Source organism: Cupressus sempervirens, chromosome 8 (assembly GCF_028749045.1).
Source record: "Cupressus sempervirens isolate cs-2001-9-10 chromosome 8, ASM2874904v1, whole genome shotgun sequence".
Lineage (NCBI taxonomy): Eukaryota > Viridiplantae > Streptophyta > Pinopsida > Cupressales > Cupressaceae > Cupressus > Cupressus sempervirens.
The window spans coordinates 515,353,408-515,368,496 of record NC_143125.1 but is presented as its reverse complement, the minus strand read 5'-3'; the positions used below and the strand labels follow the sequence as shown (position 1 = coordinate 515,368,496).

Here is a 15,089-nt window from a genome sequence, read left to right as displayed (position 1 = left end):
GCCTGCACCTTCTCTGCTACCAACTGCTCCTCTGCTAGTAGGGCTTTTCTCTCGGATTGCCAGGCCGCCCTCTCGGATTCCCAGGCTGCTCTTTTTGAAACCAACCTTGCAGCTGACTCCTCCCGAGCTCTCTCAGCTGCTACCTGATTTGCTTGCGCCTTCCGAAGAGTGTAGTACGCTTGCTTGTGCAACCTTACTAACTCCTGAAACAAAACCTCAACCCGACTGTCCACACCAAAACCCACCGTAGTAGACCACTCCTGAAGCATCTCATGAGTCTCTACATCCGGCCAACTTCGCTCCTCAAAATAGCCCGTGAAGGCAGTTGGGCATCCAAGTCACATGAACGAGATGACTCCCTCCAGCTCCTTCACAATCGAATCTAATGCCTGAGCCTCCATGGAAAACAACACCTAATGAGCCCGTGAGGTTAGAGTTGCAAAGTCGGCAAGAAATGCCTCCTTCATTCCTGTCTCTCGTGTTGATGAATGTCCCTGCATAACCATCTCCACGGCGTCGGCCATATGCTTAGCAGTACAATGCGACGATCCAATATTCGGAACGGGCTGTGCTACCTGTGGCTGAGTGTCTATCTCGGAAATATCATCTCGCGTAGGAGTCAATACATAAGCCATCCTAGAAGTTGGAGCACGGTGGAACCGCATGCTCAAAAAAGTACTGACCTCCCGAATGCAACTCTCTGTCACGCTCTGGTGATGCCAAAAGTGCTGCATCAACCGTCACCACTGCATCCGGTCCTACGACCTCCAAGTGTACACCCGAAGTATTCTGTCCATCTGCTAACTCCGGTGCTGGAAGATCAGCTACCTCCATGGCCGTCTCCTCTCCTTCGTCTGGTACATTCTCTACTGAAGGTTCTTGAATTCTTGCTGGCTGTGCTACGGTGACTTCCACTGCTGGCTGTGCCTCGGAAACTCCAACTTGTTGTGCTATGGGAACTTTTGCTAGCTATGCTACGACAACATCTGCTGCTGGCTGAGATACAGCAGGTGCCATGGGTGCTGCTACCAAAAGTGCTTCAGTCCCTCGACTGAAGAGTGCTGTCGTCTGAGCAAAACCTATGCAAACCCAACTCCCGGCCGAACAGGAGAAGGCCTTACCCTATGCTGCCAGGGTGCTGCTACTGTGACGGCCTGCTGAGGTGCACCGGTCATCAATACCGGCCACCTTGCCTGTCCAAATCCTGAAATGTGAGCCATGCGTAGACTTGCTGGCACCAAACAGGGAGTAACAGGAATTGTACTTCGCAGAAACAACAAGGGGGTAGCCGTGACAACCTGAACCTCCTCATCATCATCGTCTTCCCCTTTTTCGTCCCCTATATTGTTCTCCTTCGAAGATGTCTCTTGACAGCCACTGTCCGTATCACCCCCTGTGTCCATCCAAGGCCTCTTCTGTCCTGCAGCGCCTTTCTGCCCCGTGGCTGTATCCAAGTGCTTCCACCGCATGATCGGGGGTTCTCTAGGAGCAAGTGGTCCCAATTTTGCCTCCAACTCATCTGCTAGAATCATCCGTGCTGCCGCATCAAGAAAGAGGCCAATGGCGTAGTGAGGCATATAGAATGTCTTATGCTAGAGGGTCATGAACTCATGCATACGCTCAGCTAGCATGGACGCCCAATCGTACACTTCTCCATTCATTACTCCATTCATCATAGACACCTGTGGAAATGAGATATCAGATGCCCTAGATGATCCCGTAAGCCTGCTTTTGACCAAGTCCATCAAGCATCACCATGGTCTTTCCTGAATGTCTGTTTTCTTTGAACTCCTCCCCTTTTATGTCGCAGCCAATGCCTCCTGCTCTGCTTCTGTCATATCCCCACATACAAGTCTAATCAAGAATAGCTTTACCTCCTTAGAAATTTTCTTCGGTCGAACCTTTTTGCCCTACGGCCCTGGAATACCAAAAACTTGCGTGAAATCAACTGCCTTGAATGAGACCACCAAGTCCCTATCTAAATACTCAAATGTGCTCCTTCATGAAGCTTTGCCATAGGTCTCAATCATGGTGCCTAGGAACCCCTCATAGTCTCGAATGCAAAAAACAGGCATTCAAATAGCCCATTCTACCTGTGCTCTTCTGATGCTGGCTTTTACTGGATGCGTCTCAGGGGTTTCTTGCCACCATCTTCTACAGTCTATTCCACTCAACCCCTCGAATTGTATAGTTTGCGGTGTGATTTCGGCTGTTGTAGGTGTCGGGGGTTTCCGCTTCTGCTTGCTGCTGGTGCCTTCATTTTGATTACTCGCACTAGACATGTCCATGCCCTCCCCCACTTCAGACTGTTCCAATTGCTTCTTCCATTTACGTTTGCCTGCAGACTCCATCTTCCTGTAGGTTAGTTATTATATTCTTGTTTCTCTAAGCGTACGGATCTGTACGGCAATGGATGGTACTAATGGAAATCGTATGGCCCCTTACTATATTTAATTTGTACACCATGCGTTGTCTGGGAAGGTCGTCTGGCAATTCACACACTCTAGGTAATCTTCTCAAATTCGTATGGTGATACCAGGATGAATCTTATACAGCCGTACGGTCAACTATACCATTGAAGTTAAAATTCGTACGCTAGCAAGTTTTAAATCCATACCTCAGGTCTCCAAAATTCGTACGGCAATTAAACTTTACAACCTTCGCATGGTAAATAGACTTTTAAACCTTTGAATGGTGACTTACAAAACCGTACAGTGCATAGGCGAAAATCCATACGCTAAGATCTTACCAATTGCTGAAACTTTGTTTGAATCCGTACTTGTTGCTCCTGAACAAATCTGTACACAGCCGTATTGTGAATCCGTACACCAATTACTGAAATCCGTATGTCTGCCAGTGTTATAGAAATCCGTATAGCATTTCTTTAAAAAACCGTATACTACATCCTATAAAATCCGTACTGCTGAAAACCTCCAGAAAAATCCATACATTGCCTTCACTTCAGCTTCCTTCAAAATCTGTATGCCATACGGTAATAAGATGCAGAAACTTGATGAAATCCTTACGGCGCCAAAAATCCGTACACTTGTATGGAAAATCCGTACAGGAAAAGCCGTACGCTCTTGACAACTTTATACTATGAGGAATCCGTACGATGAGCAGGGTTAAAAATCCATACGGTCTTTTTTCTTTTTTTTAAAGAGGGGTAAACGCTTTGACCTAGAGCTATGAACCAGTGAGGCCACAAACGGGGGACCTCATCCCCATTAGATTTGAACTTTGATGGCAAGGATAACAACTCAACAACTTAACCATCACAACATGCCACTATTGGCAATGGCGCCAAATGTTTATCGCATAAGTTAATTGAGAAATGCACATAGATAATGAACACGAACAGTAGAACTCCTTCGATTATTATTCGCATAAGCCAAGACATTACATGATGCTTCATGATATCTGATGATTACAGTGTTTCCCATAGGGGGTATAAATACTCATCGAAGGGCCTTTCGGAAGGTTCTCGAAGGAACCCGTCGGGCACAAGTCGGCTACATAACAAATAATACATACTATCCTACCCGTCTGCTCATTACAATTATTTACCAACTACAAGTGAGGCATGCCCTTTCAACTTAGTAATTGCAATCTTCACCTTTTTATTATCAGGAGTGTTTTCATACTCAAAGAACTTCTCCATATCTGAGATCTAATCCAACACAACATTGGTATCCAATCTTCCATCATAAGGAACAACTTCTATAGCAGGCTTTGAATTTTCTTTAGACAACACTCTCAATAACCTCGCCTCATCTTGATCTTCTTCAGGTTCTGGATTAGGGTTTGGTGCTACTGCTTCATCATCACTCACATCATCAAGATGCGCTCCTCTCCTCTGGGCTGTCTCCTAATCTAGCTGCAATTTGTCTCATTGTATCCAATATTGCATTATCAACATTTCCTCTACCTCTAACCATATTTACAAACCAAGTTCCCACAAAATCGTAACCCTCTGCAAGTTATAGGTCAAATCTGTAGATTTGCCACCGTATAATCAAGTCTGAAACAAGGTTCTACACGATCCAATCTCCACAAGGACGAACCACAAGCTCTAATACCACCTGATGCAAGGAGGAAAAGGAACAACCAGGGCCTAGGGCACACCTAGCTATCTAGTTCAACCTACAAGAGTCAACACAGCGGAAAACACAACACAAATACGACACCAAGGAGAGAGAACAAAATATTTCATTGATTCATCAAGTGAACAATATACATGCCCAACTGTAAGGCCTTCTGGGTTACGGCCAGATAATTACATTCAGATCCACGATCTAGCTACAAATTCGCACCTTCCTTCTTACTTTCTACTTCTTACTTTGTACACTACACTAATTCGTACACTACCCTACTGCTTTTTCAAGCTTAAGATACTCTATTTATACTTGCCAAAACGGCTTACAGAACCTTCTAGAACATAGAGAAGCCACAAGTCGGCTTTCAACAATTATACCAAAATTAAATGCGAGCAACGTTGGCCCAAACTGGAACCAAACATAGATTACTCGGCAAAATGGAAGCTTTTCCAAAATTGGCACTCGACATCCATCCGAACTCAGCATCCAAAGAAAGCACTCAACAACAACTCTGAACTCGGTATCCAAAGGAATCACTCGGTTGCAGCTCTGAACTCGGCATCCAAAGAATTCACTCAGCAACCAAAGGAATTGCTCAGCACCCAAAGGATCACTCGGCAACCAAAGACTTGGCATCAACTTAAGAACTCGAGAACAACTGATAGACTGAACAAAAGTGCAGGATTACAAGGAAACCTAGGATGCTTCTGCATCATAAGTGTAGACCTGAAGATTCATCTTTGGCAGCAATTACTAATCTTTTTTTCCTTGCTGCTATAGTACACATGAATAGTGCCATGCTATAGTATTTATACTTGATTCCAATTGCAACTTTCATCTCCATCTGTGGGCATCACTATTATCAGGTTCCTCTTGCAACTATTAGTAGTTAGCATTGTAATCTTAGGCATATAATTTTGTTATTGTAAGCGATAATTCAGAATCAGATTTGGCATTGTTGTAGTCATTATTGTAAGCCCATTTGTTTTGGCAATTCATAGCAACATTGTACATGGGAATGAATTCATTAAAGGAGATATATGTTGCATACCATTTGTTTGACAAAATGTCCATCTAATAGCATAAATGATCAGCATAATAGTTGTATGTCAATTGTTTGTCAAAATGTCAGTTGGCTGTAGGTACGCATTCCATATCTAGTTTCCATGTATATGCATTGAAAATACCAAAAAAGAACTGCACTTGCATATTAGTTCATTGTAAAAGATATTGTAATATCATTTGCGAACATTCTAAATTTCTTAGCATCATTCAAACTATATCAAACAATCTGAAATACAAAAAAATCAGAAACGCGAAAGGCAGCATACAAGTGTTTGACAATATTCTTTGAGCTAAAATTAGTCAGTTTGGGCAAGGGATATTACATTGGTATCAGAGCTTGCTTGCAAAGTGTTTGACAAAATGTCAAACAATTGAATTATAAAAGAATTTGGTGTTTGTTGAAGTTATCATTGGTTCGGGTTATTACAGATCCAGACTTACGATATTGTTCCCATCTTGAGCTTTGATGGTTCTAGACAAATGAACAAAGTTTCTGGCACTTGCAAACATGAACTCTAGTTCTAGAGAAGCCAGCGGAAAAGTGGAGACCATGTGTATGCTACTCTGCTTAATGTAAAATATGTCTTATGACTTTGTGACATCCACTCTTTTTAGAAAATATTCTATGACCATGTGAGAGATATCAATATCTTTTATTTCTTCACAGTATGAGGTGACCTGTGAAGTAGGAATGGAGTTTTGATATTGATCATATTGATATTTCATCTTCTCGTTATCTTTAATTGATGCAGCTTATTCTAACATGGCAATTCTGTGAGCATGAGTAGCTATTACATGAAAATTCCACAAGATAAGAACATCATCATGGAAATGGATCCATTGCACGCTTTTTTGATGCACAAGTACGGATTTTAAAATGTTGTGAACAAGAGGCATGGCTGGAAAACTTTAAGACAACAAAGAGGTGAATGGATTAGGGCTAAAAATGGCTCTTTGTATGGTGAGAAAAGCCAAAAACAATTTTTTCAAAGGGTATTACATGTGCGGACAGTAAGCTTTATGGTGGAAGAATGTAGGAAAATGAATGGTATGGCATCTACATATAAATGGAAGTTTGAATAACCATTACAAGTGAACCGGCAAGCAACTACAAATAAGAAGTTTGAGTCCCATGGCAGTAGTGGAATAAGTATGTAAAGGGACAGGAAATGCGTGAAATTGGGTTTTTGAGATGCATTTGCATGATAGAACAGAAAACATTCGTTTTTTTGTATACTTTATTTGTAGAATGGGCTTTTTAATCCAAACTGCATATGTAGGCAAGATGAAGTACTTGTATATGCAACTTAGAGAAATTGAGATGAAAGAGAGAGGACTGAACAAAACATGTGTAAATCTGAAAATGAAATAAAAGATTTGCATTTACCAATAAGAACAAAAATATATACATAAAAGCCCTAAGATAAGCACAAGAAAACTTTCCTCTCTTCACCAAAAACAAGAGAAGAGGTCTATTGAAATATTTGAGCAAAATTTGAATCAAATCAAAGAGATTTTTGGATTTAGAAAAAGAGTGCAAGAAGAAGATTATATAGACAATAAATCTTGAGTCAATCCTATCGAATGGCCATTTGAGTCAAGACGAGTTGCTCGGCAAGTGTTGCATAAAAGAGAAATAAAATGCACAAATATAGCAATTGGATTGAATCATTCAAACCTGCAAATCATTTGGAGAGTTGCTAATAAACGAAGGCAACCTAAAAAGACACTTGGAGGATCAAAATGCAAGTTTGATAAATGAGGAACAAATTGAGAATGTCGTTTATGCCCTAATTATCTCTTTTGAAGCCAAACGCTTGGGTTTGAGAGCAAAGTTGCCCCTCAATGGGGCATTTCCAAGCTAAGAGTTGCCCTAGACGGGCTGTTTTAATGAAAATGCATGTAGTTTAGACTATGTATCGAAAATGAAAATTTCTACGAATCTCGTTTGATGTATATAATTGATTTGCTGATCAAATAAAAAATTAGTTTTCTTAATTAGTCATTAATTTTAATAAAAAGTAATTCTATTAGAAATTCGTAAGGAAGCCTAATAGGAAGAGGCAGGAGTATGAGGCCCCTCAATTTGGTGGACACCCATCAAGTTGGTTGCTTTTGGGCCCTTGTTGAGTTGGTTGTTGTGGGCCAAGGGCTTGGATTAACTTGTTTGGTTGTTTGATACGTAGGTTAAATTTTGGAGGATACTCTCTTGGCATCCTATGGTGCTTATCCCTCAAGTTTCTAATATGGTTGAAGCTATAGTGTGCATGATTACAATTGATTTTCATTATCATTAAGTTACCTAGTTCTCCACCCTAGCCCTCCGGACTGGGCGAATTTTGAACTGGTCTTTGGTCCTGGTCTGGTTCACTTGTTGGTTCGAACCTAGGCTGGCTGAATTGTCGAAGCTGAGCCTAGGTTGAACCAGGGAAGACCCAGGCAGATGAGATGCAAATGAGGTAAAATTTCACTGAGAAACATTCTATAAATTAGTGTAGAAAACAATTATTACAGAATTTGAATAAGATAAACAATACAAAATAAAACTTGCTGAAGTTCAGATACTTATTACATCAAATTAAACTCGCCCTAAAGATTGCTTCCAGTGAATTTTATATATCCAGTTGCTGATGGTGACCCCTGTCTGATTAATTGGAAGACCTCTATAGTGCTAAATCATATTTTAAACATTAACAATATCTTCAATAGGTGAATGGAGTTGTAAGCTACTTTTACCACATTTTTCAAGTAGGATCTTGATTACAAACAAACTCTCTGTATAGTGAAACAGTAACAAGCATTTGAGGGCTTAGAAAGTGAGAATGTTATTGGTGCAGCTGATTCCATTGGCATAGGCACTGGTTGTAAATCAACTAATGCCTTTGAAGAAGAAGAAGATTTAGATAATCCATTACAAGGTTGAAGCTTAGTATAAAGTTCCAATTGATGAAAATGGAAACAATGATAGTTGAACTCAATATCGTTATTTTAATATTTTGATGTTGAAATGATGCTATGGTTACAAGCATATAGTGTTACTGGCAGCTTAGATTAATTGATTATTCTCCTACCTAAGTTCAATTTCTATTATGAAATTTAGTTAAAGTACACTGTTGTAAATAAGTTATATTTTTGGATTTGTTATTATATTGTCAAAATTAGGTCCTGGAAGAGGCCTCTTTAGTGTAGCTTTCATCAGATTCCACAATCCTCTGCCCTGGAAGTGAAGCAGTTTTGTGCATGGGGTATTCTTTAATTTCATTGTCTGAGCCATGGCAGTGAAATGATGATTTATAGAGTTGAGGACATATTATATTTGAAATTTCGAAGTGATACAATATTGTTATTCCTTCCCTATCTGTTTTTGTATGCTTATATAAGGATGTACTGGTCATTTATTGCATTTTAGATAAAAGGCCTTTGTGAAATTGGATACCCCTACCCTTTTATTCTGCCGGGCTCGTGTTTGCTAAAGATGTGCATTATTATATTATGAAATTGAATAATATAAGTATATGACAGTGTACACCATATTACATCTTGAGCAGTTTGTTCATTTTATTCAAATATTTTCGATCAGTATGGCAAATAGAAAGAAATGTAACTGAATTTAATTGTTTGTTACCTGTGGTATTTTTTACAGGTATTGGTTGTTTATTTATTGAGTGAGGTGGCTAAAGGGAAAAATTCGTCGTGGCATCCTTATTTGCTACAGTTGCCACGCAGTTATGACATTTTGGCCATCTTTACTGATTTTGAATCACAAGCTTTGCAGGTTTGCTTCATTTTGTAAGGTATTTTGTGTGTCTTGGATCTCTGAAAAGGGAATGAATAATGCTTTGATAATATTTTCTCCATTGCATTTCACGAGTGGTCTAGCATTACTATTAGATATCTAGTTAGATAGCTGAATTGATAATGGAATCCTGTAGGTAGAGGATGCTGTGCATGTTGCAGAAAGAGCCACTACAGTAGTAAACCAGAAATGGAAGGAAGCACAAATGTTAATGAATGAAGTAGGGTTAAAACATCGATTTATGAATTTCAAATCATGGCTTTGGGCATTTGCAACAGTGAGTGGCAATTTTTTCACCTCCATTATTTATCCTCTTTTATGTAATTTAGGTCTTCACAAGTTTAGTTTATTTTACTTAGCATATGAACAGTATTTTAATCTCCCCATTGCCGTTAGGTGTCTTCTCGTACACTGCATGTACCATGGGATTCTGCTGGCTGTTTCTGCCCAGTTGGTGACATGTTCAACTATGCTGCTCCTGGAGCTAATTTGGAAGTTATGGATGATTCTACACTTGAAAGAGACACTATCAGTCCTGAGTCATCCAAGGAAATTATTTATCAAGGTGGAGGTTATTCTTCAACTCTTTGTATGAGAAGTTGCAAAGAAGAATCTAACCTTGAAAAACTGTCTTTGCATCAAGAAAACGTAAAGGAAGCACCCAAAAACAAGGGATGGAATGACTTCAGTGGAAGGCTGACTGATGGTGGATATGAAGCAGAACAGGATGCATATTGCTTTTATGCACAGAAGAGATATTTGCAAGGAGAACAGGTTTGCTTCCCTTTGCTTTATCTCTTCTTGTGATTAATTTTTCATTTAGCCATCGAATTTCTTTAGGTTTATAGCATAGTTTGTACTTTTGAAGATTTAGTTACTTACAGTTGGAGCTCTGCACAAAATTTGTCTAGTCTTCCTGAGTTTTTAGACTCTTCTGCAGCCAAAAAGAAAACTGCATGCCCAGTGTGAGCACTTATTTTTTTGGCCAAGTTTTACCGTGTATTTTGTCAAATTCCAAGTCCGAGTAAAATATTTGGGCTTCCGAGTTTGCATTTTTAAAATATGGTTTAGAATATCTTAAGAGTTAATTAATTGAGCACTAGTTGTGTTTAAGCTGCATGAATGCCAGCTAATTTTGAATTGTTTTCTTTGACTATCTATATTGTCATTGATGGACTCATTTGTGCTGCGAGTAGCTATTAAAATCATCTTTTAATCTTGTCCAAATTCTTTGCTAAGTTGTGCAGATAGGATTAGAGTTACTCTTGTGGCTCCTATTTTCATTTGATATAGTGTACTTTTGGCTTTAGGAAAATTAAAAATTAGAATGTAATCATTAATTCAATAGGACTAATTATGTGGTCTGCATTCGCTATATTTGTCTACAGAATTCTTTGAATGGCTATGTAAACAAAATTATGTGCTCAAACGAGTTTCTTTCACCTTATTTCATTTGTACCAAAACTTTTCGCATGGCTCCATGCAAAATGATTGGTATGCTGACAGACTACTTATCTCAATCTGTGTTTAATTTTTGGAGAATTGCTTGGGTCTGCAAATCCAGTAATTTGAAAGCACACTGACTTTTCAAACTTTGAAAATACTCCCATGTGCACGATTGGATATAGTAGATCATGAGTCACGACTGGTAGTGGTCATTGGACAATGCACTCAGCACTCTGAAACTTCGGCGAATTGGCAACAAATTGCAATAAGAAACACCTGCACAGAATAGAGCAAATTGTGAAAAATAAAAGTATCATATGAACGTATCTATACCAAACTATTTTGGCGAATTGTGTGGGATTCTCAAGCGGGAATGTAAAACATAGGCAAAATGGTGCTTCCTATGTAAGCCCAAAATATAAAATAGTTGGCTAAACAGGGCTAGTTGGAGACACGTGTCGGTAAAATGGTAGGCGACACTCGGCCCTAGGGAAAATATTTTGTTATAATAAGGGCAAAATCATGTTGTCCAATAAGAAAGCAACAGGGAAAGGCTGGTGAAAACTTGAAAATAATTGTATCCTAAAGGTATGTTACATTAGCGATTGGACCAGGATTTTGGACCGATTACGTGTAAAATAATGGGTGATTGGCCCGGGCTGTGGACCCAAATTATGTAAAATTTCGGCAACGTGGTTGACCAATGATATATATGTTATTCGCCAAATGATGATCTACCAAGGAGACGACATTGCCAATCGACAAAGATTCACCACTAAAAAAATTGCTGATTCATAGAGTTGGTGCAATTGAAGCAATCCAGATTAGTCGACAATTAGATTACATAAGTCTAGAGTTTGTCCTTGTTGGTAACATATATCTTAGAGAGGTGATTAATTATGTTCATGGATGGGCTGTGGAACCTCTAATAGGTTGGGTGAAAGGATTCAACCCCATCATGCTCACCAAAGCAATAATAAAGGAACATGAACTGGTGATATCCTCCTCTTTTTCCCCTAGAAGTTATGCCTCAAGCCACCCGCATTCCGAAGGAGAAATATAACAAACCCCAACCAAAGAAGTCATCATTGGATGAGGCCGCCAGATAGGAGTTCAAGAAGAGAAATCTTTGTTTTAATTGTAAGGAGCCATGGGAACTAGGGCACCGATGCATTGGCAAAGGAAAATCTATTACATTGAAGTGATATCAAATAGTGAGTAAGAGCATGTGGAACTTGAACCCGAAGGAGAAGGTCAACAAGATTCCAAGGAGGCTAACATAAACTGTACAGAGAGGATTGCCATGCTAGTATGGAGAGGGGGTGCCATTTCTGCACTTGTTGGTACTTAGAGGTGCATGGTATTCTAGGTATGAGGTACTTTCTAGGGACAACGGATCCAAAAAATAAAACCACAATAAACAAAAACTAACACTAAACATATTTTTGGGTGATACAGGATTGCCCTTACCCTAGTGGATGCTCTTGCATCAGACACCTAGGGTAAATTGAAAAGTGACCTTGTTACTTAATAGCTAGTAGAGGAAAACCCAAATGGGCAACCTCCACCACGGATATCCAAGTTGAATCTTCCACTGGTCATCCTTTCCATTTCACCAGGTATTCTTTATGCTGTGTATGGAGGCACGCCAAGGGTTCAAAGTTAAGGTGGTAGGAGGAAACCTCTTGTCATGTACTCATCTAGTTCTGCAATTGTGCATTACAATTGGGAACCACACGGTAGCAGATGACTTCTTTGTAGTAGATTTGGATGACATGGAAGTCATATTGGGCATTCAATGGATGGAGAGTCTTGACGAGTACACGCAGAGTTTCAAAAAGACAGAGTTCTCCTTTGAAGTGGATGGCAAAAATCGAGTTTTGAGGGGATTGTGGAATGGTGACCCCAAGGAAATTTCAACATGACGGATGGAGGCAATCTTCAAACATGATGTAGTTTGGGTAGTGTACTGCTTGGTATCCATAGAACCTATACAGGGGCAGCAAAATTTCTACCAGGATAATGAGCTACAGAGTGTGTTGGATAAGCATAACATGGTCTTCACTTGACATCCCAACTAGCATACCTCTACATTGTGGCTTTGAGCACACCATAGAGATGGAGGAAGGAGCCAACTCTATCATCAATGCATCCTACCGTCATTCTAAGAAGTTCGAGGATGAGATAGAGAAGGCGATCTAGAAGCTCCTTGACAAAGAATGGATTAGACCCAGCTCTAGCTACCATCAGACTTGCATGAAGAAGTGGAGAAGACAACATTCTGTTGCCATTATGAACACTATGTGTTCTTGGTTAGGCCATTTGTATTGATCAATGGCTTGACCAACTTCCAATCTTGCATGAACTACATCTTCAACAAGAAATACTCATCTACTGTAAGACGTGCAAGGAATATCTAAGATATTTGGATGATGTTTTGGGAATAATGGAGTCACAATCATTGTTTGCCAAACGGTCCAAAAATGAGTTTGGAATGATAGGGATATTGTATTTGGGACACATTATTAGTGTTCGAGGGGTTCAGCTACATCAGGAGAAAATTCAAGCCATCTTGGACTAGCCGCCTCCCAAAAGCCTTAGATATGCATGGATTCTATAATTAGTACAAAAGGTTTGTGAAAGGATCCTCATAGCTCAGTACACCACTGATAGACCTAACGAAGAAGGGATCTTTCCATTGTAATGAGCAGGTGCAACACACCTTTGACAAGTTGAAGGAAGTCACGAATTCTTGTTTGATTTTGGCACTACCTGACTTCACTTTACTCTTCATCCTAGAGTGTGATGTACCGAGAGAAGCCATTAGGGTGGTGTTGAGTAGAGCGATTATACTCTACCTACGACAAAGAGATGCTCGCCTTCATGGATGCACTATGTTGGGTGAATATTTTGCAAATGACAATTTATACAAACTCTTTTGCAAAGTAGGATTATCAACTATAGCATGTGAGACAGTCTCTCTCCTACCTTAAAGGGAAGGCTCCCCTTTCTCATCGTCCTTGGATCGACTTGAGATAAGCAAGAAGTTTAGAGGTTCTTTTAATGGGTGTTACTAATATTCATTCCTCTTGTTTAAGGAAAGAATCCACTTACTCGTGGAGCGGGTAATGGGCAAGATGGACCTCTCAACTACACTTCTATCTCAAAATTATAAACAGTGATACCAATAAACTCACACCAACTCACTGGATGATTGCAAGCGTACCGACTTGATCAATGTCTGTTTTTCTATGCTATAAGAACAACTATGAAGCTCACAAACTCCTATGTAATTCTTCAAAGATAAATCTTTACTTTTGGGGCACACAGAGTTCCATAAGTAGATGATTTCTAAACTATAATCCTATAAGTTATTTCAGTTTACATACGTGAAAGTAATTTAATTCAAATAACTTGCATCAATATGAGACAACAATACAAACTACAATCACAACTTCTAGTTTGTATCACAACAATTGCATTTAGTCACCACTTCGAAACAAATCGATTTTCGTAATCACTTTGCTCCAAATACACACAAGATTAACATGAATTAAAGATAGCAAACACAAATCCCAGTCGCAACTTCCAATTTGATCTACCACCATTGCTTATAGACAGCTTCAAAACAAATTGCTTTTTATATTCACTTTTCTTTCAAATTGTACAACAAATCATAGTTATGTTTGCACAAAAATGGTAGAGCTGTCTTGCATATAAAAAAGATGATTATATACAAGGAAGTGCACTCCTTTATATAGGCAAAAGAGAGAGAGAAAAATGGAGAAAAAGGTGGGAGGAACTCAACCACTTTGACTAAGTCAAACTAAGAAAGAAGATTTATTGGATTACGCGACTGAAGGTACGTGTAATCGGGTTCCATGCACGTGGATTACATGCAACCTATCTTCTGAAAACAAAGCTGAAAATACTTAAACAAACTTGAAGAAAAAGCTGAAAAATGCTGAATCAATCTTAAAGATTGTCAACAAAAGTGTTGTATTTTGTAATGCAATCATAGAGCATTGGAGGTGTCAATTTCCAAAACCATAGATTGGGAATCCAAGAGCTTTGCCAATTCTCCAATAAGATTACCCGGTCAGTTCTGGCCAACGAATGGGAATGACTTCAATTTCCCTTGCACTTCAGGCTTCGCTACACCTAGGTGGGTAAACCTTCACTTTGAACCTGATCACCTTGCTCAAAGCTTTTATATAGCGAATTTAAATCTTCGTGAGTTCTTCAGCTGGCAAGGTCCTCGAACTCGATCAATATGCTGTTATGTGATTACTTGAAATGGTTGAACATTTTATATAAAGTTATCAATAAGTAATTTGATGCTTGCATGAAGGAAATATGTAGATTTCTGACTTTAGTTATAAATCCAAATAATTGAACTTTAGTGATTTGAAAGACTGGTGCCTTTTCTTATTCAGGCAACAAAGTCAACTATAGTGAAGATTATTATGTACAACTCTATGAGACAATATTTCATCAAAAATGTTATCAATTGCTCCCGAGCTTTACAAAAGACAAATCTTATATGCAATTCTTTGTTAGTCCAAAAGGGTTTTTAACTTCTCCGACTGGATGTCCAATTAGACAGAGATAAGGAAACACATATATATTTCACACTATCCTGATTGTCGAACAAAGAATGCAGGAAAATATCCAATGCAAAAATA

General features: G+C 39.2%; 1 protein-coding gene across 9 annotated transcripts in view; it reads left to right on the top strand.

The window, feature by feature from the left end:
- SDG40 (SET domain group 40) overlaps positions 1-15,089 on the top strand; it is a 192,413-nt gene that overhangs the window by 49,853 nt on the left and 127,471 nt on the right. For 5 of the 9 annotated variants that reach the window (XM_089798265.1, XM_089798257.1, XM_089798259.1 and 2 more), the window contains 3 exons: positions 8,806-8,937; positions 9,095-9,235; positions 9,355-9,732. In XM_089798265.1, coding sequence (XP_089654391.1) covers positions 8,806-8,937; positions 9,095-9,235; positions 9,355-9,732 — 651 coding nt within the window. Of the gene's footprint in view, positions 1-8,805; positions 8,957-9,094; positions 9,236-9,354; positions 9,733-15,089 lie in introns of all 9 variants that reach the window. The other 4 variants (XM_089798262.1, XM_089798263.1, XM_089798261.1 and 1 more) reach the window with 2 other exon arrangements.